At 43.9% G+C, this 26,230-nt stretch overlaps 2 protein-coding genes across 2 annotated transcripts; both read right to left on the reverse strand.

Annotated features, from left to right (window-relative positions):
* Positions 1-6,871: 6,871 nt before the first annotated feature.
* Positions 6,872-8,130, reverse strand: LOC100822567 (HMG-Y-related protein A). The gene is made up of 2 exons (XM_003574456.4): positions 7,864-8,130; positions 6,872-7,716 (listed from the first exon to the last, which is right to left on the reverse strand). The coding sequence occupies exons 1-2, from the start codon at positions 7,912-7,914 to the stop codon at positions 7,243-7,245; spliced, it is 525 nt and encodes a 174-aa protein (XP_003574504.1). The 5' UTR covers positions 7,915-8,130; the 3' UTR covers positions 6,872-7,242.
* Positions 8,131-9,840: 1,710 nt separating this feature from the next.
* LOC100832157 (putative 1-phosphatidylinositol-3-phosphate 5-kinase FAB1C) lies at positions 9,841-17,487 on the reverse strand. The gene is made up of 12 exons (XM_010236840.2): positions 16,735-17,487; positions 15,728-16,435; positions 15,483-15,636; positions 15,070-15,408; positions 14,427-14,898; positions 13,879-14,138; positions 13,457-13,788; positions 13,251-13,377; positions 12,986-13,144; positions 11,408-12,880; positions 11,055-11,312; positions 9,841-10,471 (listed from the first exon to the last, which is right to left on the reverse strand). Exons 1-12 carry the CDS (start codon positions 16,983-16,985, stop codon positions 10,217-10,219), a joined length of 4,788 nt encoding a protein of 1,595 aa, XP_010235142.1. The 5' UTR covers positions 16,986-17,487; the 3' UTR covers positions 9,841-10,216.
* Between the last annotated feature and the right edge of the window lie 8,743 nt (positions 17,488-26,230).

Raw genomic sequence — 26,230 nt, forward strand, 5'->3', positions numbered from 1 at the left:
ACCTTTGCCGCCGGAGCGGACGAGATGGCATTAATAAATACCGGTTCTATTTTAGTACTACTACTTAGTAGTATAACACATCTCATTGAGTTATTGACCTTGAGCTATGACCAGGTGCAGGGCGTACAAGCCGGAAAAGATACGCTACGACGAGTACCCACGCTTTCGCTTTCGTTGCGATCAGCTTCCAGGCGAAATTATTATACGACACGTTAAGATGCTGTCTACTGTTTTGTACTCCTGGAAGAATTTTCTAGGAAGTGGTTGCTAAATCACTGCACTCTTGACAAAAAAAAATATACTAGCAGGAGACAAGTTTTGTGCACGTACCGTAAGTGGCGGTGGAGCTCTTATTGGTTTGCGACCACCCTCTGTCGTCGTTGTCTTAAAACACCGCTTTGCCCATATTTCACCTCCTTGGGGCTCTGCCTGGACGAATATGATTACGGAGTGTACTAATGAGTAGTAGTGTACCCCGTACAATACTGGTATTTGATGTTGAATATGATTTCGAATTTCTCGATCTTAGTGGAGTACGTAGTAGTAATGCATACTACGATTTGTACGGGAATGCCAACTGCAAAAACCGCCCCGTGATCTCTCGCCCGGATCACGCCGGCCCATGTTACGGGGGTACATTTACGTACGTACCTCCAGTGTGCGCGCGCCCACAGCTGGGCGCTCCTATACGCGTTGAAGACTTGAAGCTCGCGCTGGATGTGGTCCAGTACGGTTGGTTGGCCCATGGACCGAACCGAGATCCGCTATTCATCCGTGCATCACTCGGCGGCTGGCGCCAACAGCGTTTGTTCACGTGCGTGCAGAGAGCCGAGCACCGACGGCGACGCCTGGCCGAACCGGAGGGCCAACAAGATCGCATTCGGGCACGGGACGCCAGAAAAAAAGGATCCGCTTCGCCCCCAACAAGTGGGCTTCTGCTTGCGCGACGTACTACAGGAGAAGGAGGAGTGTCCTGGGCGCCATATGCATGCCCGTTTCAGGCAGGTACCAGCTCCGCCACGGGACCGCGTCCGTTTTTATCCTGGGGTCGCTCTCTTTCAGTAATCGTCTTCTTTTTTATTGAGGATCTCGAGGCGGTAAAGGTACAGTATTGGGCAACCCGGCAGGACCGTCAGTTCGCAGTCTCTCGATGGTGACCGCCGGCGCTCAAGTGTGGCTATACAAGTTTTTATTTTTCATTTCAGGGCTCATTCGGTCGTACGGAGTACTATAGGATTTTTTAGGAAAATTTTAAAGAATTTCAAAACTTTACAATTCTTCGTGTGTGTAACGTTCGTTTCACATGGATAGATATGCTAGATTTCTAAGAATCATGTTCAAGTTATCCTACTCCCAAATTCATAATATATATCAATCATCTGTTTTTTTATCCCTGTGATTTCAAAATACTGCAAGCCGAGAAAGCCCTTAGATTTGGGCAGGAAAAGAGTACTTCGCTAGTTTAATGCACGTCCCCAAGCTCGCCGCAACGGTGGCTGCAGCTACATAATATGGGAAGTCAGTTGTGGAGGACACTACGATGGTTTCAGGCGGAGGCTCGGTTGGCTCGGGAAGGGTTCCTGTTTTCATTGGTTTGATTGGGCTACGAGTTTTTAAAGCCTTAACCATATATCTTCATTCTCTTCTAGGGCGGAAATTCACCGCCTGGCTTTCACACTGGTAATCTGGCAACTCATTTGCTTCTACTGTGGATGTGGTAAGTCAATGAGAATGTACGTGCATGGGCACCTTCTTGCTAAATGATATTGCATACATTTCTTATAGAGAACCATCTATGATAAGGGTCATACTCGGGCGAAAGAGCAATTTATGTATCTTTTTTAATTATAAATTTGGAGTTTGTGGTCGTCCGCTCATTCCTTTTTGACTATTCTCTTCTCACCCCTTAATTACAAATTAGACCATGTAAATCAGCGAGTTAGTAAAGTAAAGAAAACACTCATCCCCCTCAATGCATCTACTCTCCAATCTCCATGACTTTGGATTCATAGTTCAAATTCAGCAAAACCCACGTAGAGTTTCAACGTCATTGTTATTGTTATCATAGAATTTTTTCGTCTTGTTAGTCCCTTTGCAAAGCACGAGCACTAGACTAGTATAGATAGCCGATTATGGTATCAACATATTGTATGAGCCCTTTGCTAGAACCGTTTGTGTTATTTTTTACGGATTTGTTAGGGAACAGTCGCCTGAGAAATTTGTTTTCACAGTCGACGGCCAAAACAGACATAGTTAAAAACCTGAACGACCGAGTTAAATCAGCAACAAGTTATTTGTCCGGTGGTTTCTTTGTGGTCGGCCTATTGCTGAGGATGGAGCTTCGATTTCTCAGCCTGGCCGTGTTTTTCTTTTCTTTTTGTTTCCTTTTTATTTTTCTATTTTTGTTTGCTAATTTATAACTCGTTTCGTTTTTGTTTGTAATTTTATTTCTCTTACTTTTTTTCAACTTTATATATGTGCACAAACGTAAAGTAGCCGTATTAGAGCGAAATTTTAAATTGCACCTGAAATTTTAGGTGCAATTCTAAAAATTGCAATTCGTATGTTAAAAATGTGAAATCTTTCTCATTTAAAAACCATATTTTTTTTGTTAAAATGTCCCTCTCATTTCACCTGCAATTTTTAGAATCGCACATAAACTTTCACCTGTAATTTTTTTGAATCACGCGTAAAATTTTACATGCAATTTTTAGAATTAAAATAAATTTCACCTGTATTTATTAGAATGCGCATAAAGTTTCGCCTGCAATTTTTAGAATCGTGCATAAAGTTTTGGCAAAAATTTGGAGGGAAATTTGGATTATCCCGCCGATAGGTGTGGCCCGCATCCAAGTTGGGTTCGGCCTAGGGGCGCCGGATAACTTTTTGAGCCGCGCCGGCTAAAAAAACAAATTGGGGAGGCCGGCTGGGTCGGATTTTACGCGTCGGCGTCCCCCAAGCCCGTTTAGAGGGACTTTAGGGGTGGCGAGTGGAGATGCTCTAAGGGGTCAGTTTTTTTCTTTTTACTTGGAACAGAAGAACAGTGTCACGGTGAACATCGTAGCACTTTATATTATCATGCGTCACACTCACACATTCATCTTGTATGTGGATGAGGATTTGATCGATGTCAACATCGATCACTCCTAAACTCTTGAATATGCATGTTCGATAGGACATCTGGAGCACAAAATTGAATCCAGTGCGCCTCTGGCCTGTCATTGAAGTATAAGCTCGCTTAAAGTAAGTAAGGCCTTTTTTGGTTTGTAGTCACACCTAGTTAAATCTTGGACGGACGGACAAGTCTCGAAGCATGCGGTTGCAGCCACAGTTCTGATATCTCACACTTTCTCACTCTCTTAATCCATACGTTATAGAGTCATTTGCCCGACAACTGTCACCACAAGTGTGAAAAACACAAAAGTTGTGGCTGAGTGCAGAATGCAGCTAAACATGACTGTGATCCCAGTCAAATGCATATGATCATTTTTTTTCCTTCCACGACTACTCGTACTACGCGCTACAAAGAGGCCCCCACAGCCACAAAGCAGCAGCAATAAACAAGAAGAGCTCTCTGTTGTTAGTAGGAGAGTAGTTGATTGCTGACAGTGTGATTGGCAATACTCTTGCTCACTTTACCACCTAGAAGCATTAAAGCGGCGGAAAACGTCTCCATGGCTCAATCTAATCTAAAACCGCCCACAGGTTGAGATCAATAAACTATCACTTACAAGGAGCAGATTGCGGTGGTTTTGGCTAAAAAAGGGCAAGAGCTAAGAAAGCCATCAGCAACGTACTTTCAGTGATACTAGGTAGCCCAAGCGCACGCATCGAACCCCAGCTGGACCGTCTTTGAGAACCATTATCCTGCGAGCAGTGCGAGGGAACAGGGGAACACCGAAAGCATCGGCCTGCTGCAAGGCACCTTGGAACTTTTAACCAGAGAAAGCGAGAGAGGCCGACCGGAGGAATAGCGAATTAAAGGCAGGATGACGGTGCAAAAGGTATTTATCGTCATCGAAAGCTCTGGAGACCAATGTAAAAAGGAGTGACACGGAATACTTCCAGTGCAGTGCAGTGCACGGATATTGAAGTTTGAACTACCAACAGGACCGGCCGGATCAATGAAGCGCTAACAATGTAGCGATCCTAATTAAACAGGAAGGCTCTGTTTGTCTTCTTGACGCCACCATGCCTGACGGACAGCGGATTCGGCGGATGCTCCGTGCAAGAAGCATTGGCCTCTCCACTCCACGGCACACACGTTCTACACGGGAACGACGTCCGCCAATCTCTCCGGTGGTGATGCTCGCCATAGATGTGTTTGGTTACGGTGCGGGCTAGGTTGAGGCGGCCCGATCTTATCTTTTTTGGCATTTGGTTCGCTAGATAGACTTGAGCGGAGCGGCCCCGTGTGGGATTTCTTTCTAAAATTCTGGTCCGATTCGCCTGTCCGAAATTGCGGAATCACGCGGCCCCGGACGTTTCGTCCGGCCCCCGGCAGATCTGGAACCAAATGTGTCCTCCTCGGACTCGCCTGTTCATCTATTCGATCCACTCCGCGAGTATGCGACGCGCTCGAAGAAGAAAGAAATTAAAGAACTTGTTTGACTTCATTCCGATCGGCCGCCGGCCGGCGTTCTCTCCTATCTGGAGCCCCTATCCAACGGCGATGTATCTGTGAACTTGTTTTTTTTTCGGTTTTGCTTTTGATAAGTTGCTCGTTTTTCAAGTTAGAAATCAATTGACATGTTAGCCAACAGATTTTAATCCAACAATAGCAAGTGAGAGACGAGAGAATGTGGATGACACTCGGATCTTAATTCAACGGATTTAAAACGCCGACTTATATTTCAGGTTCATTTCTTAAAAAAAAGGGACGAAATACCACGCCCTTTTTTTTTAGCTTCGAAGAGTGTGAACTTGTTCTTACGCAGCTGAATGCTTTGCCTTCTTTTAGAGGAAGTTAGTTGGGCTGGAGGAGGTGCGCACCTGCCTTGGCCGAGGGTTGCTCGCATGGCAGGCCGTCTCAGCCCAGGAGGCCCATCTTCTTTCCCCCACGCTGCGCAGCGGCCTTTTTCTCCTGCTGCCTTATATTATGATAAGGCCCACCGTGTTCTCAAGATGTAAAAAGCAGGATACCCGTGCATTCTTACCGAACATCAAAAGGAATTTCATCCATTAACGGTGCCAAAACCAAAACCATGGCAAAACACATCTCGAGAGATTGAGACGCGGTTGCTCATCAAAGCTAAAAGAACCTCTTTGGATGCGGCTCCTTCTTTTTCTTGCATCGATTCTAGTCATTCTGTACAAGGCTGCCCTATTCTGAATGCTGTAATAAAGAGATTAAGACTGAGCAAGAGGGACGTCATTCACATCTTCCGACAGACATGCGGCAGGATGTGGCGTGGGAGAGGCACCATACACGACTTGTAGCAAGAGGCCGGATGCAGCACATTCCTTCTTTGAACGAGCGAAAGCGCCAAAGCGGTAGAGCGTGCGAGTAATTTGGGACGATCACAGAGACAGAGAGAACAGACAAGGCCGAAAAAAAGAATGAAATTGAAGGCAAGGCTGATGGACTCCACGCAAAGCATGAGAAATTTCAGATCCAGCTAAGTTGTTGGGCGGCCGCGGCTGAATCCACATTTGGGTCTTAATGAAATTTGCCTATAAGAGTGTTCGGATGATGACCAAAAGCAATAATAATGACCAAATTTTGGCTCTTGCTTGCTTGGATGGTGGCCAATATTTTGGCATGCCAATGCTAATTCATTCTTGGCAACGCAAAGATACCGGCAACCAAAACCTTAGCCATATTGTGGTAGGGTTTTCTTTGTGCTCAAACTAAGAACCCTTTGGGTAAAGAGAGAACTAGTAAGTCATAGCGACTTGCTGCATTAAGACATAATTGAAAGCATCAACAGCTAAGCCCCCCGTGAGAAGTTTTCTTACTATTAAATCCAGGTATGTCCCACGGCATCTCTCTTCCTTCGTAAAAGCATTAGAACATGGGGCTCATGGCGGCATCACGCGTGATAGGCAAAAAGGTGAAAGGAAAATTCTCAATGATGCGTTCAGAAATTACTCGACACCATTCCTCATGTGGATAGCTAGCTAGCGTGTCGGCATCTTCGCCTTCCGGTCAAAAAAATAAACTTCCGTCCCATCAATTAAAATTGATGTGGTCATCCGGAAATCACATCTCACTCAAGCTGCCAACACGCCGTTTCAGGTGCTCCTAGCTCAGGTGCTACCGTGCTCCCACCAGCGCCGCTAAAAAGTTTTCATTTTTTTTTAAATAAATTGAATGGATTCATAAGATATGTGTCTACTATCTTGCAAAATTTCAAACCCAAACTCATTATATGTGTAGAGAAACCTGATGTGAATAGGTCACAAAAAAACAAAAGCACAAAAAACAAAATTCTTAACACTATTCATACTTGCATTTGTCCTTTTTTTTCTCTACACACATAATAAATTTGAGCTTGAAGCTTTGCAAGGTGGCAGACACATCTTATAAACCTATTCAATTTATTTCGAAATATTTGAAAACATTTTAGTAATATTATCGTGCGTTGAGGTTGGGAGCAACAGATATTCTCTCCTAGAAGAACAACGAAGAAACCCACCCAGCACAGGTGTTGTAAACTAGCCAACTTAATTCCTTTCGGAACGCGGGGGAGTTCTGCAAAATCCCAATGTAATTCTGCCTAACAAAAGCACAATTCCCTTTCGTTTCTTTATCTTTGAAAGCCCTGTGCCTTAATAACGGGGCACTACTGTTCATCCAACACCAGCTAGATAGACGACAAAAAAAGAGAGCAAGCAAAGCTAAGAGCTGGAGTAGCATCAGTCACTGGAGTAGACACCAGGTAGCAGGAGTACCCACTGATTAGCACACCATCACAGATTTAACACGGTCAAACAATCACATCCCATCAATTGTACAACATGCACATTAGCCGAATAACGAACTCACTTAGCCTCCTAACAATTATGCTTAGCTTACAACAGACAGCGGCGGCGAACACTAGTACGACGACAGCAACAGTTCAAACCCTCCTAACAATGCGAACACGAGCGCTGCAGCGAGCGAACGACCGAGAATTAAGTACTAGACGACGGACGGACGGACGGAGAAGAGAGGAACCGAACCCTAGATTGATTAACAAGCAAGCACCCGAATAATCCTGAAGAAACCAATTCGCCGGTCACCATGGGGAAGGGGGAGAGTCAGGCCGCCGCCGGCTCGGCGGGGCGTACCTTGGGGGGACGGCCGCGGCCGCGCTTGACGGGGGCAGATCCGTCGGCGGCTGGGGCCGGGGCCGGGGCCGGGGCGGCGGGCTTGGGCTTCTTGGCCGGGCGCTCGGCCTGTTGGGCTTCGGGGTCCTTGGGCTTGGAGGGGCGGCCGCGGGGGCGCGGGGAGGCGGGCTTGGGCTTGGGCTGCGGCGGCGGCGCGTTGGGGTCCTTGGACTTGGGCGGGCGGCCACGGCCGCGCTTGGGCGGCGCGTCGGGCGCGTCGGCGCGGAAGTAGTTGTTCTTGAGGAAGAGCAGCTCGCCGGACTCCTTCATGCGCGACAGGTGCGCCGTCAGCAGCGAGCCGTGCGCCGGCGGCAGGTCGCCGTACTTGCCCTCGATGTGCTTCGAGATCGCCGACTTGTTCGACCCTTGCTTGTCGTTCAGCGCCTCGATCGCCTCCAGTATCATCTACACGCCACCGGCAAAAACAAAAAAAAAACACAGAGAGCCATGTCAAAATTCCAGCTCCATCTCTCTCAACAAAACAACAACCAGAAAGATTAAAAAGAAGAAGAAAAAACAAACACCGCAAGAAACGGCAGGGCCAGGAATTACCTCGGGATAAGGCGGGAGCGGGGCCGGTTTGGGGGCTTCCTCGGTGGCCATGGCGAAGCGGCGCGGAGCGGCAGGGGGGCGGAAAGAGGAGTGGGAAGAGACGAGTGGGGAATTTCCTTCCCGAGGGGAGGCTGTGAGAAGGCAAGAGGATTTGGATCAGGATAGAAATGGGGGAAGAGAAGAGATGGATGGGGGGGCTGGGCTTCCGTTTTTTATTGTTTATTTTAATCTTCTAACCTGTGTGTTTTTCGAGTCATGTGTGCGCGCGTGACAGCGCGAGTGAGCGAAAGAGAGTGAGACGGGGATCGGGGAGTAGGAGGATAACAGGGACGGACGGCTGGGATCGCTCGGGTCGGCGAGATCGGACGGTTTGGGACTGGAGAGCACGCGGATCGATGACGTGGCGGGGCAGGAGTTCTTATACGGACGCCCGCGCGCTCGCTTTCGTTTTTGTTTGCTTTTGTCTAGGCATGCATGCGGTGGCTTTTCGTTCCGGTCCAGGGGAGATGACTGAATTAACCCTCCGAGCTGGCTCTTTTTGGGTGTTTTCAGAAGATGGTGCTGTTCTATCTTCGAGTGGTTCCAAATTTCCAAAAGTGCAAACCGCGATAACTTCATAAAAATCATGTTTAAAAGATTCTAAAAAAACACTATATCTTGGGAGTACGGTGTTGTACAAATCTGTAAAATTTTAAGTTCAAAATCAAAAGTCTTTGGAAGGAATTAAAAAGAGAAATTTACAATAAATAGTGTCAAACACTGAAATACCACTATTCATGCAGAATTTGTTTTTTTGCTGCTACCAAACGCAATTAAATTTGGACTTGAAATTTTACACATATCTACAACATCATTTTTCTAACATATGTAATTTTTTTGAGAATTTTTTGAACATTTTGCGATAGAGTTTTCGCAGTTTGCACCTAGAGGTGGTTTTCACAGTTTTCATCATGTTCCAACTTGGTTAATCAATACATTGGCAAGTCTGCATTCTTGCTGTACCAAAAAGTTATCAGTTGTTTACGAAGTTCAAATATTGGTGGTGCAATAATTGTGCAAATACACGATGGCTGCCTTTTTTTTAAGCAAACCAATTGGATGATAATTTTTGTTGGCATGCAGCATTTCGAGAACATAAAACTAGAAGAGAAAAAATATAGAAATATGATACGGATGCATGTGCAAAACAAAGGACCGTAACCCAGATATTATGTAGAATTTGGTGCTCAATTCACACAAAAACATAGGAATGCTAATAAACATGGCCAAATTAAAATTAATCAAAAATAAAGTTGCAACGTTTTTATGTCACTACCATTGTTTTGTCCTTCAAACAAAGGAACAGAAAAAGAGGTCCAAGTGAATTAGAAAACTCATGCATTCTTCCTTTGAAACTGATTTTGGATCTTCTTGTGTTTTTCCTATACTACTCTATCCCTTCTACCGTTAATCGGATAAATAGTGTCACATAAAGCAAAAAAAAGAGTCACTTCTATAGTTTTTCTATGAATTAAAAGATCCTGGAAACAATAGCCAGATAGGGGTAGAATCGTCATCTGCGCTGCACCGTCGAGTAGATTCCATCCACGGCCTCAAAATTTGAAACGGGAGTGTGGGCTCAGAGCTTGTGTGGGGTTGAAACTTGAAAGAGGGAAGCCAAAAAAAACTCCTTCGTTTTTCCAATTCAGTTTCAGGCGCTACTACGCCCCCTTTTGGCGCTGTACTCATTTGCTTCGTCCGAAGACCACTTGTACACCAGATTGTTTTTACAGATTTTCTTTTTCTACGGCGACTCAGCTCGCGGTCACTCTCAGGACCTGCCGGGGCCAGGATCTGCTGGACCACGAGTCAGGGGGTTCCAACAGAGAGGAACCACAGCCCACAGGTGTCACCTGTCCTCGTCGAGATCGGCCAATTATGCAGAATCACGCGCCGGCGCCCACATGTGTTTAGCCCAACAGGAATGTGATACAGATGGACAGGTTACAGGCACCAATTTAAACCAGTATGCAAGAGTTCTGCTGGACCACGAACTCTGTCTGTTTGTACTCTGTATATTACTGGTACATGCATTTACCCTGAACTTTGCTGGCAATGTTTTCATTTTACTATGCTGGTCACAATTGACACACAACGATCAAGCCTCTTTATCTGTATCTGGACACTGCAATGGCCATGCTTGGGATCCAGATAGAGGATGATCCTACCCTATGTCTACAGCACAATACAACTGGGTGCAAAATGAATCAGCTAATCTTCTCGCAAATAGGCACACAATACGCCTCGGCACAGCCTACGCAACTTTTGCTAAAGTAATGATGCTTCTAAAACCATCTGGTTACTCAGTTAGTTGTTAAGAGGACCATTTGTCAGGGACAGTGAGGAAGTACTTGGACATGGCTTTCCTGAACCTCTTCTTGTATTGCATCGGAGATATGATGGTAGGTGCTTCGTTCTTGGGCCCGCCTAGGATACCTGAGGCCTTCACCCAGGTCTCCAGTTGTTTGTCCCAGGTGTACTGGCGCAAGTAGTCGATGATGCCAATAACAAGTTCTTTCTTTTCCTCGTCGATTCCAACAAGAAGTGAGTAGTCCATGACATCTGCTGACTGCAAAACAGATCAAATTACAACTGTCATATTTTTTCGGTAACTAAATGTAACTTACTGGGACAATACCACCCGCAACCAAATAAAAATTGCTGGGACAAGACCTGTGCATGAAGGCTAAAATGCCACTTATGACTGACATGGCTTGTACTGGAAATTACACATGTTTATATATAGTGCAATACCATATTTGTAATAAGTATCCTTCTTTGAGAAACAAAGGAATAAGATTGTTTCAACAAGCCGCAAGTGCGCATGCGATGGTGCTTCTTAGTTGCTACATGATTCGCAAACTAAAAAAAAGGCATGCAGCTTGTGGCAAACAAAACTATCACAGAAAATGTGTCCTTTCATTTAGAGACTGAAAAAAAAATGTATTACTCCATAACTTCATAAATCCCAGAACCATCAACGTTGAAAAGTACGCACAAAGCAATATATATTACAAAACCGCAAAAAAAAAATTAAATATATAAACTATGACAAAGTAGAAATCATGCTGACAATGTGGCAACTTGAAGTTTCATTAGATGTTTAATCTATTTGTTAATTAACAGTATGCACAAGCAATAGAACAACATACCGCGAGAAACGAAGTATCATTCCAGACGGCTCTTTCCAATCTTCGTTTGGCATGGCTCCCCAAAAATATAGGCTTTGTATGCAATGCCTCTATGAGGTTTGAATCTAATAAGACTTTACTATCACCGGATGTGTAGCGAGAGCGTAATGAACCCTTTAGATCATACACCCTAGGTATCTTCCTTTCAAAGAAAAGATTTTCCATCACCATCAGATCCATCTTTACTTCTCTCCCACCTTTCAAGCCCTTCACACTAACCTGAATTCAAGCAAAACCAGCAAAAAATCAATCTAGGGAGATTGTTTACACTTTACATGGGATAAATCACGTACTGTAAGTGAAGTAAAACAAACCTGGTATAATCCTATTATTTTTGCCAAGCAAGTTGGGCTACCAGAGGTCAAGGATTCCATCAAATACTTAAAGTACTGAGGAGCAAATTCTACAAAAGAATCCAGCTCTGTCTTGGTGACTTGTTTGATTATGAACCTCTCATCCAGTGTCCTTGCAAAGTAAACATTGCTTTTTCCACCTTGTGCACTCCATCTCTTGCAACGACTTAGTGAACGGATGTAGTCAATATCCTTTGGACAGCATTTCTTTCTTAGCATAGCAAAATGCTTTGCAAAATAACAAATCACAGAGAACTTCGCCTTATCTGGAGAAAGAGGTGTATCATCGTCAAAAGAAAACTTAAAATGAGTTCCCTTAGAATCCAGATTGTCTTCTTGTGAGGGAAAGGCCCCCTCAAGTCCATGGCTGGCCTCAGTGGCATTTGGAACATGAGAAAAACTCGAAGTTGAATTTAGTTTCCGCGATACTTGCTGCACATATTCTTGTGAAGTCATGGCGTATGCCACAATACTAGTGGGTTCATCATCATAGACTGCAACTACGGCATCTTCACTGCCAATCGGGGGCAACAACAGCCTTGCCCCATCATCAACCATATGTGAAGCAGATGAGATATGAGTGGGTGCACGAGTAAAAATAACATTTAATTTCTCTATGGCCCCAGGGGACCTTTGAGAACAAGCCCTCCTTATGTTCTGCATTGGATCTTTCGAGATGCTTGTTGAACCCCCAAAATACTCAGCAGATCTGGATGATGGCAGATGCAATGAAGTAGGGGCTAATCCAGTGCGTTCTCGCTGACGGGATCGCAGAGTAGAATCAAATGAGTGAATTCTAACAGGTGCATTCCTGTAACTTGAATTATCCAACAAACTAAAGGATCTATTTTCATCGAGTTTGGTGAAACCTTCTGGAAGATCATACTGCAACTCACTGGATCCAGTCCATGCAAAATCAATCTTATCAGAAAAAATAGATGCGAGTGAGGGTAACCTCTCAATAGGTTCCATACCAATGGCAGCTTTAGTAGTTAGCTGTTCTTTCTCTTCATTGAATCTGCTGAAAACCTTGTCAATATCTTCTATCTCGCAGGCAGGATGATCCACCAGATCAATCTGTAATTTTTCCTCAGCCATGTTGTACTCGTTATCATTTAAGCAGACCTCTCTGGACAACAAAGATTTCCTTGGACTTCCTGGTGAGTGCAACAAACCTGTTGGTTTTCCAGTATTTGTATCCACCTGAAGTGAATCGGCTTTCCGCTCCTTCAGTCTGATGTCTAAGAGAATTTCAGAAGGATTGGTCTTTGAAACATGACCATTTGTTTCAAGAAGTGAATCTATGTAACATAGCCTGCGATCCCAGAGGTACGCATCAAGAATAAGACCACGCCTCAGGCGGTTGAGCTCAAGAATATCAATTGATGCCTGCATGTAGTGATTACTATCACTAATGACTGGCAACAGCAAAATCTGCAATAGAAAAAAAAGGGAAAGTGTTAAAACCAACAAAAGTATTTGGATCCCTTGAATATACGAGCATAAGAATACAACAAGAAAACAAATGCATTGTATCACCTCATATTCATTTCTTTCCATGTTAAGCAAATCCTTCAGCTCAATTATCTGCCTTTGGATACCTGTCTTGATCGGTTCATCCTCGATTAAAATACTCTTTTCAGTACGATGGAGAAAATCAGATACCTCCCAATGTAAGGATTTCATTTTGCCAAATATCTGGAGAAACAAGTACAGAATTTTATTCTTCAGGCCTCAACAAATTAACAAGAACATAGGATGCAGACATGGACATGACAATCATAATTATGAGAAAATCACATACCTCAACAGCCACCGTTTTAGTCCAGTCTTGTTGATTGCGATAGTTGAAACACAATAATGAGGGGGGAAGGTTAACTGATAGAATGTCAACAGGAGAATATCTGAAGAAGGCCACCATGTTTGCGTACCTGATAGATTGGCAGATAAGTTAAGACTTCACTGAGGACTAGATAATATGAATTGTTAAAGGATATAGAAGACATATACCCATAGAAACGAAGACAGTCCCTCTGGAGAGAATGCCCACAGCTTGCAAATCGGTTAGCAGTAGCATGATTTGAAAAGCTTAGCTCCAGGAACTTCCCAAATGACAGGCCCCAAGCAGCATCTGACAGAATTACCCTCCGTGTAGCAGGTGGTACACCGTTCTTAGGTTCACACTTGAGGCATCTATGCCACATCCATATCCTCCCATCACGCTCACCTGGCAACTTCTGAGACAGAAGACGCCTAACACTGATTGTTAAGCTCCCATGCTGATGAATATAGCACCTTAGATGTGATTCTGATGGTTCTTTACAGGATGGACAGCAATATGCCTGATGAAGAACATAGATAAAACATTATTTTCAACAACTATGATGAGAAGTTCAGTATGCTATTGCACATACAAATGAGTATGTAAATACCTGGTCAAATAAGTCTTCCCGGAGGTATCTCCCAAGTGGCTTATCAAAGCTACCGTAAAACTTAATGCGGAAGAGCTGGGAACGCTCGCATACCAAGCTTTTGGGGATACAAGTGCTTGACAGGGCAACTAAGATGCTCTGATTGTTCTCAGTAGTAGGAAAATATTCACCAGAAAAATCAATCTGGTCTTCCAGCTCTCCTGAATGACAGCCATAGTGTGGCTTCTGATTCGAATGGTCTACTTCTTGACATTTCTTCCCTGATATCACATCTTGATGGTTATTATTTACAGTGGGAAACTGTGCAGAGTCATTCAACCATTGCAATTTCTGCAAATTCGAAAAATGCCACTACCATTTTCATCTTTCAGAAAATGCCATTGCATATCTACAGATTCTTTGAGAAATGCCACTACAATGGGTTGAGAGATGTCACAGCAGTGGCATTTTTCAAAAGATAACAATTGCAGTGGCATTTTCGAATTCGCAAGAATTGCAGTGGCATATATCAAATTAACCCCCAAATATTGAAAGTGCGTCACAAATACCTGGAGTTCCTGAATCATGATCCAAGAAACATGACGATATTTTACGCCCATTACACGAATCAATTGCATGGGATAAGTAATGATCATGGGAATCCATATGGTCAACAGGAGAGTCAGATTCCCTGTGCTCAAAAAGGACACCTTCGCCTTCCTCATTCAAAGATAATGAACTAGGTGATACAGAAATTTCCTCCAATGTACTGTTGACTGTAGGAGTTCGTGAATCATCACCTCGTACTTCTTTAAGTTTATTCTGGGTCACAATAACACCAGCAGATCCAGAAAAATGGCTCCTGACACTTTGCATATCTGGAACCGCTATCACAGGCCTTGAAGGAACTTTAGGAAGAGTCGCACCTTCATCAGCAAAGAATGATGTTTCAAGAGAGAGGTGATAAGCAGCAAAGACTGCAAGTTGTACTGCACGCTTAATTTTCTTTAGTTCCTCCCGACAGGAGCCTCTTAGTAAAACCTACATGAATTTAGACACATTATTAGAAATCCAATGACAAATACGTAAAAACAAAACTAAAATACATTTTCAAAATACTCTGTAGAGGTTATCTAATGGCCAAGTATTTCAAGCCTGGTGTTAGCAACATGATTCTACCAAGTGTTCATGGAACAGTAAAGTGATGCTTACTGTGCAGCCCAAACGCTTAGGACAGCCTTGAAAGAACATCAGTGTCTTTGTTGATCCCCTGTGAGTCTGTCTTCCTGATGGAAATTCCAGAACTTTCTGCACCTTGAACATTTCGCACTGTCCTAGCCTTGCTGAAGCAATATTTTCAACTGATGAGGCAATCTGTGCTCCTGTGCATCTCGATATCCTCTCCAAAAGCGGCCTCTTAACATTGAGAACTAATGAAATTCCTTTTGCCAAGAGCTCCTGGGCATAAGATGAGACACTTTTCTCAACTAGCAACACATTTGGTCGCCGGGACTCTATCTTTCCAACAATCATTCTCAGGTGCTCCTTCTCCTGCATTAATGACATTCCTTCAGCGAAAGAAGAAACATAGCAAACAAAGATGCAAATGAATAGTAACTGCAAACCTGTTCAAGTATAGTGTCAATAGATGCTAGTTTATTAGCAACCTTCTGATACTCAAGTGACCCTCCTAAAATGAGCAATTTCGCATTCCTATGCTCAGAGATCATGCGTTTGTGTTTTACATTTTTTGAACAAACGACTCCTCTAACAAGATTGCTGCATAGAAGGAATAGCCCATTTAGTTTCACACAATGAAAAGAATCGTCACTAAATAGCAGTGTAAATAGAAGAAAAAGAAAAGGCATACCTATCAATCGGATCCCCTGATGCTATACATTTGACTTTAACATAATCGGTAGGATCCATGCTGCCACCTTTTGTGGTATTTGGTCTCACATAGCTAGCAGCTTGCCAGGATAAGGAGGACACTATCTCAAGCCAACTTATGCATCCATCATCATCTCCAACACTGATACCTTCTCCATTCAGTAATTGAGCCACAAGAGCACGGAAATGGCCAAGTACAGCATTCCTCACCTCCTCTTTATGGGCTATACCTGTGACCGCGTCAACACCAGCTATTTTGTCAGTACTAAAGCAGCCAATAGCAAGAAGATTGCTTGACTCCTCAAGCTCGTCATCCTCATCGTCGAATCCAAATAATTTCGATTCAGCGTCATCACCCTCATCTTCCGGTAACGGTGGGCACCAAATATTGGCATCAAAATCAACCGGATTTACAGTCATATCACCTTCCCCACTCCTGCCATTGATCCTACCATTTAGCGTAGTACCATGATCAAGAGAATCCAGGCTGAAACGGCCGTTTCTCCTGGATGTTTGTGTGCCGTCATTCTGCCAAACCATGCAAGTCGGGCTCTGAAAGGGGCTTAGGGTTACAGACCGGTTGAGCTCGTTAGGGGTGCTAACACTAACAACTTCGGTGTCTGAGAAGTCATGTAAGTAGTCATTCCCTGGGGTGAAAAACTGAACCCCAGGTTCGTCATCTGCTCGCCTGCATCCATGAAAACCAGTTCCACTACGAATCAGCATGATAAGTTAAGTGATTATAAAATACAAGGTCAACAAAAAATAAACATCCATGAGAGGTACTCGCATATTGTTATCCCCTAGCCCTGAACTATTCACCGATTCTCTGTTTCGTTCTAATCCACCTAACACGCTAACACGTTGAAGTGGTTTACTTCCTCAAATTTCAAAACACCAAGCAACCTCAATCTTACTTGTCCCTTTTCCTCCATAGCAAGTCAAAAACGGAAACAAGGCGGGGGAAACGGAGCCGTGGCACCCAACCTGACTGCGTGACAGCGGAGAAGCTGTGGCGAGGAGATCTGGCGGCGGAGGGCAATGGCACGCCTGCCTCCGGATCTCGCGGCGGGCGGCGGCGAATCCACCGGGGATACGCTGCCGCTGGGCGACGGCGTCGAGGGCAACGGTGGCGCACTCAACCGGCGGGCTTCGTCCTCGGCGGCGGGCGCGGAGCCGGTGAGAAGGGATCTAAACTTCTGCACCGCCCCCAGCACAGAGAACTCCACCACTCCCATCGCCAGCAGCCGCAGGAAACCGAACCGCGAAATCTACTCCGAAAAAAAAGACCACCCTAAACAAATCCTAAAAAAGAGATAACAGAAAAGCTCCACGCCTTCGCGTGCGCCGAGGCTAAAAAATTCCTCTCCGGCGACGGGAAGGCAGCAGCGGCGGTGGCGGCCCGATTCGTAAAACGTGCGGGGGAATCCTCCTCCTCCTTCTTCTTCAACTTCTCGGTAGTGTTTATGTACAAGAGGTGGCTAGTTAGTGTGAGGCATTTGGGGGTCAGCCAATGCCCGACTGGTCAGGGAGCATAGGTCGGGTCGCCGGCCGGCCGTCGTGCGGCTGCGCTACGAGCGCGCCAGGGCAGTTCTTCCCGCGGCGTCGGTGAATGGGGTAGCGACTGGGAGGGAGGAGAGCATGGCCGGAGATGAGTCTGGAGCTTGGGGGGAGGAGTAGGAGGCGGGAGAGGAAAGCTTTTGGCAATGGCTGCAAGAAAGAAAAGAGGAGAGGAGAGGTAGGAGGGAAGTGGGGGTGGGGTCTTTAATTGCGGCATGACGATGACGAAGACTATTTTCTTTCAGTCTTGCTAAAAGAAAAAAAAAAGATGGTATTTATGACCTATCAGTGAATACTGCAGATTTATATACGTAGTACGATAAGATTCGGATATAAAGTTATAAACCGATACAGTAGCACGGAACGATTCTTCATTCTTCATTCTTGTCTATCAAATATAGAAAATAATAATACTCCCTCTAATCCATATTAATTGTCTCAAATTTTCCCAAAATATATGTATCTATGTCTAAAAAACGTCTAAATACAGACAATTAATATGGATCGTAGGGAGTAACACAATTGAAAACAAAAATATCTACTCTAAACGCAATTTGTGGATAAAAGGAAACAAAACATCCGTTGGGTTTTATTGCCTCGTGCCTTGTCAAGGGACAAGCACGTAAAGGAGAAGAGATATGCTCCAAATTAGACATGAAAATAACAGATCAAATATGTATGCTTGACATAAGAATAATACTACTACTAAAATAATTAGAAAACTATGTCATTTCTCCACAAATCTATGCAATCGACATTACCTCTGAGAAAAATGGATAGGGTTTTTTTACGGGCTGGGGTGACCGGTGTATGTGAAGTGAGAAATAAGGGGTGTGACTAACGACTCCATGTGGCTCGGTTTAACAGCTTCTTTCACGAAATTTGGATAAAAAGTTTTGGGGGACACCGGCTAGATATTTCTAGAAATCATGACACCGGTTCTTAAAAATCTACGGTATGGGATTTAAGAAATTAAGCGACTTTGAAAAAGAATGAGGTTTGTGAAGTTAATTTCCAAGGACTTCTAATCAATTGCCATAAAATCAACGTTTCGGCTAGATTTCATCCACCATGACGTTCAAAACTTCAACCAAAATAGAGAAAATCCCTATACACAAATCTAGATCTATCCTCCTACCTCTGCTTAGGGACAGAGACGAAGGGCATCAACATGGACAGATTAACATTCCTCATGTTCGGATCTGGCGTCGACAAGTAAGAAGATGCTAGATCTGGAGGTATGTTCTTCGGAAAAAAAAAGATTTGGAGGTATGGCAGATGCGCTTGATAGTGTGGAGAGGGGGATAGAAATAGAGATAGATGCGAAGAAGTGTGACGCCATTGAGAAGAAAAAGGAAGGTTGGTGCGGGAGAATAAGGTTGCGAGGCCCATGTGTGCAGTCGAGATTAACTCTAGGCGGTTAACCCTCCATGAGCAGTTTTTCTGTAGCATAAGATTACTTGAAAGTCCAAGAGTGGAGAGTGGACTGCACTAATCTTTTGTGCTATATATAGTAGTGAATTGAAATGAGAATTAATGAGTAAGTTGCCATATCATGTATATGTAAAGCCATACATAAATTCAATACCTTACAAAATAAATAGTATAGCTAGCAATAATTGTTGAAGGTTTCTTTGGGTGCTAGCAATAATTCTATACTCGCGAATTGATTGATTCTAACTTTGTACTTGTTATTGCAATTAAATCCATGACCTATAGTCTGTAGAAATTTATTGTTAATTAAATGCCTTGGTCTCTTGTTCATACTTTTTGAAGTAGGCCCGATGAGATTCACCAATATTTCGAGGTTAGTCCATCTGGTCAAGATTGTCTTCTGCAGATTTGCTAAAAGACACGAGGGAAGTCAAGAGGCTGGATGGTCGATAAGATGAGTTTAGAGAATATTGATAAACCATCAATTGTCTTAGTTATTCATCTTCTCAATTGTTCCCTATTTGTTTTGTTATCCTTAAATGTATTTTTTTACTGGATTATCCTGATTGTATTGATGAAGTCACATGTGAAACTGAGTATAAATATCATATGTTTCATATATTTGTAAATAAATAGAATTAGATGAGGAACAAAAAAAACTTTTAATAGTGAGATAATGAAAAATAAGGATATTGGCTGGTAATGAAACATCAATGTCTTTTGTCTTAAAATAGTTCATAGTTTTTCCTTCGTATGTTTCCTCATTATAAAAATGCCCCGACCAGATTAATTGTGCCTAACAATGACCTTTTGTGTCCTCAGTTATGGCCTAGAATAGTCCTAATGCCCTAACATCCATTATATCTAAAACATTATAATAACTAAAATGCTTATGCAGAACCCTAACTAATGCTAAAAAGTGACATCATATCTTAATCTTAATACAACTATTATGGTGAAATACGAGATAAGCTATGCTTTCGTCTCGCAAAACTTATTAAATGTTAACTCCGTTTAGATAAAACCACTTGAAGAGTTGTACCTAAACACATATTTAATACGATATAGACAAGTAATGTATAAATATGAATTTTCGACTAAGAATTACTTGGCTAACAAGTGGTTTTATGTGATATAAATCAAAATTATAGGCAAGTAGTTTTGAGAATGAATCTGACACTAATGTTAGGTCACATAAATCACATATTAAAATGGTAATTATTGGTCAGGCCTTCTATTTTAAAATGGATAGAGTAAGATACAACGCTCAAGTACTTCGCTTTGTTGCAAATTGCAAATCTCATCTTAGAGGTTTAAAACAAATCAACCATTTTTGCTATGTTGATGTTTAATTGATCATGAGAGGAATTCACACACCCTAAGCGGGGATTAACTCGCAACGCTCAAGTAATCAACGACAAAATTGAACAAGGCATTGAAATTTTATGATACCATAGTTACATTTTGTAGAAATTATTTTGAACCCTTAGGGTGTGTTGGAAATAAGAATATTCCACGATGGCGATCAGAACTAGCGCACACAATCAAGTAGTTGAACCCTTCAGGTTATATGTGGGTAACATAAACACCATGAGAAATTAAGTCACTTTTCCAGGTAAACACGAGATATTTTAACAACGATGAGCATAACTTATAGTTCCTATGTCAAAATAAGGCTATCCATGATGGCGAGTCAGCCATCTAGTCTTCAAACTCTTTGCTTATGTCATCTAAATTCGACGATAAGATGGTTATACAATGGTTATACAGTAGGTTGCATCTTAAGCCGGCTCCACGCAAATTGTTAGCCCTAAATGTGATGATGTACAAAAGTAATAAAATTGAAGCTTAGCTGATATCATGAGTCTTACTGAAAGGGCATTTCTCTCCTAAGTGGTTTTGGTGGTGATGACAACGTGTTTTGTTATCTAATCTTGTGCTACGCATTTCAGGGTTTATAAAGAACTCGACACAATATGAATTGTGGACCCTCAAAAAGGAAAGAAGCGTAGTGGTGTTTAGCGGCTTTTTCGGTTGACTTGAGTCGTAGGACATCCGTACTATTAAGAGGGGATCCACAAGGAAAGGTAACGGGTGACTCAATTTCACGTACACATCTACACCAAATTGCACCCACTAAAAAGCCTACCCATTTCTGTGTGAGAAGAAAACATTTTTCAGAGTATGTTCTGACATTTCTGGTTCCCAGGCGGCGGAACTTCCGGTGAATATTCGGAACTTCCGGTCAGCCGGAAGTTCCGGCTATCCAGCGGAAGATCTGGCCTATCCCGACCAATGCCTAACGGCTCGATTTTTGGGAACCCACTTATATACCCCTTCGTCCCCAACGAGCTAATTGACCGAGCAAGCAGGCAAGAACACCACCTCTCACCTCAAGAACACCTCAAGAATCTCCAAGATCTCCCTCCCTAGCCACTCATAACTCTTGATTCTTTGAGGATTCGAGGAGAAGACCTTGATCTAGGGTTTCACCAAGTCAAAAAGTTGATTCCCCTTGTTTTCTTTGTGGATTTCGTTTCTCTTAAGTTGTTGGGAACCCTAGACGGAAGCGGTCACTTCGAGCTCTCCCTTGGTGATTGAGGAGCTTGGGGCTTGGATTGGGAGCCTCCGATTGAGTTGTGGAGTTTGCCCCGGTCAAGTTTGTAAGGGTTCGGCGTTCACCCTCAAGAAAGCCATTAGTGGAACTCACATCACCTTTGTAGTGTTGTAAGAGCTCATCCCACCTTTGTGGTGTGGTGAGTTGGAGAATAGAGTGAGCCTTCGTGGTATCTCTACCTTTGTGGTAGAGCACTCCTCCAAACGGAAACGTACACCGATCCCAATAGGTGGAACTCCGGTGAAATCTTCGTCTCCACGTGTGGTATCTTTTCCCCTTTACACTCTTGCTATCTATTGTTGTTTCGGCTATTGTATTTCATTCTAGGGTTGCATTCACTTTAGAGAATCTAGTAAACCCTAAGATTAAGTGTTTGTATATTTCAAGAAAAGAAAAAAGAAAGCTAAAATTTGTTAGTCTCCTATTCAACCCCCCCCCCCTCTAGTCGACCATACCGATCTTTCACTTACTCTTTACCAAAGGGGTAGTTTTATTCTCTGCTCGCTTCCACATCATCATTTAAAAAAACTAATTATCACTATTGTATATGCCCTAACTCTGGATGGTTAAAACATGGGTTTTCACGGTTTAAACATGATAGCCACGTACCTCTAAACCTAGTTCAATTTGCAACTGTCCAATTCAAAGAATTACTGGTGATGATCATTGTGAGTCGTGATTTAGAATCGTCCGTCATCCGTGGATGCTTTACCCCTCAAAGGTCCAAATAACATTTCAATTGTTAGAATTTGAGTTGTGGGCCTAATCAGCCCAAGCCCAATTTTAATAAATTCTGAAAAATCTCAAAGGCCCATTCATGAAGTGGGATGAGGAGAGTGGGAATGGGAATAGTCCCAACTTGCTAGTTCAGAGTGAGTGAGACCAACATATAAGGGATGTTGCTTCTCACCTATTGAGCAAGTGAGCAAGGGAAATTCCCACGCGCGCTCCTCCTCCTCCTCGCCTCGCCTCGCCTCACCTTGTCGCACGCGCGCCGCGTTTCGTGGATCGATTTCAAGTTCGGGCCGGGCCGGGCTTCTTATCTTTTTGTCACGCGTGCGAGGTATTTTTGGAATCTGTTACAGACGCGTGCAGATTTTGTGGAGTCGGTTCAGGTTTCCTAAACCGAACCGACCTATACCTGCGTAGGTCTCCGGAACCTTTCGCCTTTGCGATCCAGTACGGGAGAGGGCGAATAAGGTTTTCGGGAAGCGCTCCGCGCGACTGCTCGCTTCCGTCACCACGGGTCATCTACCGTCCAAGTCCGGCGGTGCTACCTACCGCTGTCTTCGTCGCCAGGAATGTCGTCAAGTCAACTCGATCGTCATCACGACTTCTTCATCTTCATCGAAACAGTACGTAATCCGTGATCCGATCTACTGTTTAGTTATGATCTGCGAGATTATACTATTGTTGATTGTGCTGTTGAATACCTCTAGTATATTCGAGATGCATATGCTAGTTGCCACTATCGTCATGATCTATACTATGGAATTAATCATTAATTTGTTATTCTTGAAATTGCTTAATTTTCCAACAATCCAAAAACCTTATTGTAGGCAATTTCCTGATTTAACTATGGGTTTAGCCGATGCATTGAAGCCGGACAAATTTTTCGGGATGTACTTCAAGAGATGGCAATTAAAGGCCATGCTCTGGTTGCAGACTCTGAAAGTATTATGGGTGACAGACGGCAAACCAAAAGGAAATTTTCAGGATGCCAATGTTGCCTTTAGAGGATGCATTATGAGTGTTCTTTCTGACCATCTTTGTGATGTGTATATGCACGTAGAAGACGGGAAGGAGCTGTGGGATGCACTGGATGCTAAATTTGGTGCAACCGATGCAGACAGTGAATTGTATACCATGGAGTTGCTGAACGACTACAAGATGGTGGATAACCGTTCTATAGTTGAACAGGCGCATGAGATACAGATCATTGTGAGAGAGCTCAAGCTTCTCAAGTGTGATTTACCCGACAAGTACGTGGCTGGGTGCATTATTGCAAAGTTACCTCCCGCGTGGAGGAACTTTGGCACGTCTTTAAAACACAAGAGACAAGAGATATCAGTTGAACAACTGATAGCGTCCCTTGATGTTGAAGAGAAAGCTCGGGCTAAGGACACCACTGAGCAGGCTGCTGATGTCGTGGTGGTGTCACGGCAGATGTTATGGGATGGCTTATCTTGAGGCCGATGGACGAAGGAGGATCCGGAGGAGGGAGGATGTGAAGGGAAACACGCACGAATACACAAGCACACACAGATTTACCCAGATTCGGAGCCCTCTTGCCGAGGTAAGACTCCTACTCTTGCTTTGTTGTATTAGCCGAGATAACAAGCTCTACAATGGCGCTCCTTGAGCTGTATTCTTGAGAAAGAAGAAGAAGAAGAAGGGGAAAACCCTAGATGCCAAAGTCTTGTGTCCCTCTCCTGGGAGGGGTAGTGCTCTATTTATGGACCGCCCATGTCACACTTACATGCGGGCCGGTGCCTAACATTATCTTCTTTGGGCCCTGCCGGGCACGCGCCTTGGTTCCCTCTGGGTGGCGCCGCAGGGGACAAGACAACTTTACTTTCCCTGGCGCACTGCAACAAGTACAGCAGTCATCTGCCGGCTTCCGTCAGAGATTCTCTTTCGGTGCTTCTCTGCGCAGTCGCCTGGCACCGCAACGTAAGCGGCGACTACTTTTCCGTGATGAACATAGCGCTGTTGTACTTTGCGCCACGCGGTGAGGATAAGACCGTTGAGACAAGATCAGAGTATTCGTCCTTATCCTGCAATCTTATAAGACAAGATAGTCATGCCGACATACACTTGGTATGTCGGCTTAGCAATAGTTTGACTTAACGATGCCGGCATACACGACTATGCCGACTTTGCCTTCGTCTTCTCGGCTAAAGCGTGTCGTCATGACCCTACCCGGGGTCATCCCCCCGACACTAGTCCCAGAAGCTGTCGTGGTCCGGCAGGGAAGAATGTCGGACCATGACAGTTTCCCACAAACAAACCACCGAAGCCTACCAGGGCTTAGCCGAAGAGGATGCCGAAACGGCCCCGAGTTCTCTTAACCGAGATCAAGTTATTCCAACATATTGAATCAGTGTGCTTATTCAGCCCTGAGCCGAGATTCCTTTTTCCTCCATGGCCGACAGTAGTAAACCTGCTCCTGCCGACACAGGTGCCACCTGTCGCTCGTACTCTGAGCTCTGCTTAAGTAACGGGAAGATAAGACCCGAAGTATTGCTGGCACGCTTTTTGAGGCGAGCGCGTCATCCCATCGGACAGTAAAGCCGACAGAGTCATTAAGAGGGGAATTTCGGTTCCCACGCGGATACTTATCCTGCCGGATTCGACGGGATTCTTTGTGCCACGCCGCGCGGTTTATGAACGCGTGCGCGTTAATGGGGTTGAATGCCCCCATGATCGTGCGCGTTCTTTCCGTTGGCCACAGGGATCGTGGGCGCGGAAGATCCGCGCCCCATGAGTGTGCCGCGGGTATAAATAGAGGGAGGGGGCGAGGGTAAAAAACCCTTCGCATGAGTGTGCCGTGTGTTCTGACATCTTCTTTGTTTACTTCTTACCAGCATGGAAGGGATTCAACCGTCTTGATGGGGAACGGATCGCATGCAGTTGTTCGTGGTGTTGGTACGGTCGATCTGAAGTTTACTTCGGGGAAGATCGTGCGGCTAAGGAACGTGATGCATGTCCCCTCCATGAACAAGAATCTCGTTAGCGGTTCCCTTTTATGCAGAGATGGTTTTAAGGTAGTTTTAGAGTCTAATAAAGTAGTTGTGTCCAAACATGGACAATATATTGGTAAAGGCTATGAGTGCGGAGGCTTGTTTCGTTTTTCCCGTTCTGATTTTAGTGATATGTCAGTGAACCATATTTGTGGCAGTGTTAATGATAATGCAAGTGTTTGGCACTCTCGTTTATGTCACATTAATTTTGGTTTAATGTCTCGGCTATCCACTATGAGTTTAATTTCTACTTTCACCATTGCCAAAGGTTCTAAGTGCCATAGTTGTGTGCAATCAAAGCAACCTCGAAAGCCCCACACGGCGGCCGAGGAGAGAAATCTGGCACCTCTAGAACTCATACATTCTGATCTTTGTGAGATGAATGGTGTGTTGACAAAAGGTGGAAAGAGATATTTCATAACGTTAATTGATGATGCTACTAGATTATGCTATGTTTATTTGTTGCGAACTAAAGATGAGGCTTTAGACTATTTTAAAATCTATAAGGCTGAAGTTGAAAATCAATTGGAGAGAAAAATCAAACGTTTTAGGTCAGATCGTGGTGGCGAGTATTTCTCCAATGTATTTGATGAGTTTTGTGCGGAACATGGTATTATTCATGAGAGGACGCCTCCCTATTCTCCCCAATCAAACGGGGTCGCCAAGAGGAAAAACCGCACGCTGACTGACTTGGTGAATTCCATGTTAGCCACTACCGGTTTATCTAAGGCATGGTGGGGGGAGGCGCTACTGACTTCATGTCATGTCCTGAATAAAGTTCCAAACAAAAATAAAGAGAAGACTACCTACGAGGAGTGGATTGGAAGAAAGCCATCACTTTCTTACTTGCGCGCTTGGGGATGTTTGGCGAAGGTCAACGTTCCAATTCCCAAGAAACGCAAGCTCGGACCGAAAACAGTGGATTGTATCTTTCTAGGCTATGCTCAGCGGAGCGTGGGCTATAAATTCTTGGTAGTTAAATCCGAGGTACCTGATATGCATGTTGATACTATTATGGAATCTCGTGATGCAACATTTTTTGAGAATATTTTTCCTATGAAAGATATGCATAGCATTGTTAGAATTTCCTCTGAAATATTATCTGAGTCTAGCATACCTGAATCTAATA

This window comes from Brachypodium distachyon, chromosome 3, assembly GCF_000005505.3.
Source record: "Brachypodium distachyon strain Bd21 chromosome 3, Brachypodium_distachyon_v3.0, whole genome shotgun sequence".
Taxonomy (NCBI): Eukaryota; Viridiplantae; Streptophyta; class Magnoliopsida; order Poales; family Poaceae; genus Brachypodium; species Brachypodium distachyon.